Below are 4,432 nucleotides of genomic sequence, written 5' to 3'. Positions count from 1 at the left end.
CCTAGTTGTAACGCTCTGCTTAACCACACATGCACTAATGCACACATGCACTCTCACACATGCCACCAACATCAGCAGCTGATATACCGTGTTATATATGTATATGGTGAGGTATTATATGTTGGCGTACGTTTTCCCTAAAGCCTGGCGCACATTGCAACATTTTTTCCCGAACAAATGTTCGTCCGAACAAATGTTTTTTGTCTGACAATGTTGCGAGTGGACAATTGCTGAGCGCACATTGCGACATTTTGCCAGCGAACAATCTGTAGGGCGTCTAGTAGCTGTGCCCTGTTAAAGAGCTTCAGTGTTGATCGGCACATTGAATGGGCACAAAAAATCATGTGACCACATATTCGTCGCTGCTATTGGTTACTACTTTTACAAATTGTTCCCTAGAATTGTTCGAACATTCAGCGCACATTGACGAACATTCGAAACGAACAATGGTTTCGCTAGATATCCAACATTTCGATCTTCAGAAACATTGTTCGGAACAACATGTTCCGGCGACTTTTTTCACCGCAACATTGCCGCAACATTTCAATGGAACATTGCCTACGATAATGTTTTTGAGCAAAATGTTCGGCAATGTTGCGCCGCGGCTTAACTCGCCCCGGCTTCTGCTAGCATATTCGTTGTTCTCTTTCTCTCTCTCTCTCCTCTCTCTGTCGCACTCTCTCTCTCTTTCTCTTCTATCTATCTTTCTTTCTCTCTCTCTCTCTCTCTCTCTCTCTCTCTCTCTCTCTCTCTCTCTCTTCTCTCTCTCTCTCTTCTTCTCTCTTTCTCTCTATCTATCGCTATCTTTCTCTCGCTCTTCTCTTTCTCTTTCTATTTCTCTCTTCTTTTTTTTCTCTCTCTCTCCCACTTTCTTGTCACGTAGCAGAACAAGCGAACGCCGCTAACAATTGAATCGGTCTCTCTCTCTTCTCTGCAGGAGTACGTCTTTCCGGACGTGAAGGACAGACTGTGGCTGCGAGGTTTCTACTCCGGCGCGCGCCGAACGCTCGACACCGATCGCTACAACTGGCCTTCGCAACGAGATCGCCGCGCGCGACCTCTGACTCGAGCGTCTGCGCGACCCGCTGCAGCTGGAGCTCCCTGTACAGCAGCTGACAAGAGAGCAGGTCGAGCTGAAACAAAAGAGCAGTGACGATGCGCAGTAGTGCGGGGGAGAGGGGGAAGGCGAAACCGGGAGGAGGGAAGGGGAAGATGATCGGGGGAGCCTGATGAAAGGATAGCCGTGAATAGCGAAGAGAAACTCTCACGATACACACGCTCGCGCGTGCGTACGTACGCGTGCATGCGTGCATACACGCGTACACACACATTTGTATATACAGTCGACCCTGTACGTGAGAGACACTGGAACGAAACACGAAAAAATCATCCTCTGTGAGAAAGTGTTCTTTTTATAGGAATGGTTGCCGTTCCTATACAGGTGTCTGCTGATGCGAGGTTGGCTGCGTATATTATTATATTATATATATATGTATATATATATATATATATATATATATATGTATGTATATATATATATATATATATATATATATGTGTGTATATGTGTGTACATGTGTAATAAGTAAATGCATAAATGCACGTCCGTGTGTCCCCTCAACGGACACACACATAGCAGGATCATTTGTGCGTGATAGAACATGGTCACTGCTCGACTCTCTCTCTCTCCTATGGCTCAGAGCGACGCAGGGCAGGACAGACAGACAGACGAACGCGCGCGTGCACACAGGTCACGTGAGTTGTCTCGTGCGGCCGGTCGATTTGTAATAAATGTGATGTTGACGAATTGCGATCATAATGCTGTTTTTTCTTAGACCTAATAATAAATTAATAATAATAATGTTTAATATTGTTAAACGTTACCTGACTATTATCATGCCAGTGATCACATGAGGGTAATATATACACATAATTATATATATATATATATATATATAATTATGAGTATATAAATATGTATGTAGTGTATATGTATATATATCAGGGTTCTCCAGGAGCACTTATAGCCTGGCGGCCCGCTAGGCTATCGTCGAGCCCTGCCATCCTAAAATCCTCCTGCCACTTTAAATATCATAGCCCCCGGACTCCCCTAGCACGCAAACCGCCGTCGGCGATTTGCAACTAGGACCGTAAAGGCAGCACCCGCTATGCTATAATGAAAAAGCTTGGAGAACCCTGTATATATAAATATATATATATATATATTATTGATTATTATATCACAGCTTTTTATATTTTTATGCGTATTGCTCTACAAAGGTTAGATTATGTGTGTCGAAACAGTGTGACAATGTGAATGCATTTTGACGAACGATAGCTCAGCATACAAAGCAGAGACCATGTACAGTTAAACATGCATATAGCGACCACTCAAGCAAAAGTGGCCTTTGTGTGCAGGTGGTCGTTCCATAGAGGTGGTCGTTCTAACACAGTGTTCGAATGTACACAAGCTGCGGTGTGGTACAGGGCACATTATCTTGCTCTCCATATCGCGGAGTCGGTGGTTGTGGCCCCTCTCTCGCTCGCTCTCCCTCTCTCTCTATCTATCTATCTATCTCTCTTCCTTCCATCCCCCTCACTCCCTCTCTCTCTCTCTATCCCTTCCACCCGCCCTCACTCTCTCTCTCTCTCCCTTCCATCCCCTCACTCCCTCTTTCTCTCCCTTCCACCCCCCCTCACTCCCTTCCACCCCCCTCACTCCCTCTCTCTCTATCCCTTCCACCTCCCTCACTCCCTCTCTCCCTCCCTTCCACCCTTCTCCCTCGTGCTCTCACTCTGTCTCTATTCTCCTCTCTGCTCAATATTCAGCAATGTTACTCTGAGATTACATGTTCCCTCGAACTAAACGTTAACGGCCATGAACGTACTAGAAGGGCCGATTGATATATAACTAACTTGTAAACGTTTATCTGTCTGCTTCGGCGACGGAATCATCAGGGGGGAAAGTTTTAGAGTTAGATTAAATGCATTACTTCTTACATCTGTAGATTGTCTCTCTGTTTTTATATAAACGAGTCCTGCCCCCCCTAAGCGTGCGTGGTTCGATGTGCGGTTGAACGGAACTCTTCGGTCTGTAATGTGTCAACTACCGTCGACTCGCACGCTAGCGCCATCTACAGCTGGAATGTGTCAACTAGGTGAGCGGGAACGACGCCGATTAATTAAACCATTAAACCTCTTAATTCTTAATCCTAATCATAATCCAGCTGCACGTAATTTACGAGCAGAATTTTCGATACACTACGATGCATTTACGAGAGGGAGGGGCCGAGCGCCGAGTGTCTGCACTCGAGTGCGCGCGGTTACCGACGACGCGCCGGTCGGCAACGGTACCCCCGCTCGCGAGGTCGTCAAGGCGACGAGTCGCCGTGGTTACGATCTACTTCCTTGTCCGTTCAATTCGAGCACGACGCACGCCCGGAATCGTGGGGGGGGGGCAGGCGGGTACGTTAGCGATGTGCATATGGAACGATGGGAGGCGGAGTCATAGGCAGCTTTGTTACATACACGTCGACCGTCAAGTGATATTGGGGAGTTGAGACTGCGCGGAGAGCGAGCGCAGTTATTGCCTTTGTTGAAATAAAATATTCGTATTTAACTTCGACGCGCTGTGTTGGAGATGTGTTCGCGTGCGGGTTGAAGATACAATGTATGTAATGTTACGTTACACGAAAATCTCCAGCGATAAAAAAACATTTTCTATTCAAATACGTGTTTTATTGTCACTTGTGGAAGTCGTATAACATCGTTCGCAGACTTGAAGTTATGTGTTTCACTACCGATGATTACCGTGCAGTGTAGATATTACACGTGAATCTACTTGCAATTTCCTCCCACAGGTGGCAGCACATATCATGCTGAAGCTTCGAGGCAGTTGCTAGATTACTGATGTTTCTCTGCTTCTTACCCAGATAGCTAACTGCCTACTGTTCAGACAGCTCATCTCTCCATCACTCACATGCCGCTCTGTAAATTCGTTTGCCATTTTCACTCACTGAAATTCTCACTTTTGCCAGCGAAAGCGGTGTATCTCTCTCTCTACCAGGAAGTGGCAAAACCTCTACCACTGTCCAACCTCCTCCAGACTGGCTGGGGCTTCTCCCATGTTCCTTCTCCCTACTAGCTGAATGGGGCTTCTCCCACGTTCCTTCTCCTTACTAGCTAAATGGGGGTTCCCCCACGTTCCTTCTCCCTCCAGACCAGTAGAGGCTTCCTTTTCTTCCTCTGGACCGGCGGAGCCTCTCCCACTTCCCTCCCTCCGGGTGGATCGCTGGTGGGCACGCCTTTAGACTGCCGCGCCGGCGCTATGACGCTAGCAGGGAGTCGAAGTCGGGGCTGCAGACTAGGCGGTGGCGGACGTGGCCTAGGATGGCGATGTCTCCCGGCTTGTCGGTCGTGTTGATCGAAACCA

General features: G+C 47.2%; 2 protein-coding genes across 4 annotated transcripts in view; one reads left to right on the top strand and one right to left on the bottom strand.

Moving 5' to 3' along the window:
- The window catches only part of LOC106817157 (calcium uniporter protein, mitochondrial-like), an 8,955-nt gene extending 7,087 nt beyond the window's left edge, over positions 1-1,868 (top strand). Inside the window, exon 3 of the mRNA XM_014821808.1 lies at positions 938-1,868. Within this exon, the coding sequence (XP_014677294.1) occupies positions 938-1,153 (216 nt within the window). The 3' untranslated portion in view covers positions 1,154-1,868. The remainder of the gene's footprint in view (positions 1-937) is intronic.
- A 1,848-nt stretch (positions 1,869-3,716) lies between these two features.
- The window catches only part of LOC106817158 (DNA-directed RNA polymerase III subunit RPC4-like), a 6,191-nt gene continuing 5,475 nt past the window's right edge, over positions 3,717-4,432 (bottom strand). Inside the window, exons 9-10 of one of the 3 annotated variants that reach the window (XM_014821810.1) lie at positions 4,185-4,432; positions 3,717-4,146 (exon numbers count right to left, since the gene is read on the bottom strand). In XM_014821810.1, the coding sequence (XP_014677296.1) occupies positions 4,145-4,146; positions 4,185-4,432 (250 nt within the window). In that variant the 3' untranslated portion in view covers positions 3,717-4,144. Of the gene's footprint in view, positions 4,147-4,184 lie in introns of those variants that run through there. The other 2 variants (XM_014821812.1, XM_014821811.1) reach the window with 2 other exon arrangements.

Source organism: Priapulus caudatus, unplaced genomic scaffold (assembly GCF_000485595.1).
Source record: "Priapulus caudatus unplaced genomic scaffold, Priapulus_caudatus-5.0.1 Scaffold1612, whole genome shotgun sequence".
Lineage (NCBI taxonomy): Eukaryota > Metazoa > Priapulida > Priapulimorpha > Priapulimorphida > Priapulidae > Priapulus > Priapulus caudatus.
Note: the sequence above shows the minus strand (reverse complement) of the source record. Positions and strands in the feature narration are given on the sequence as shown.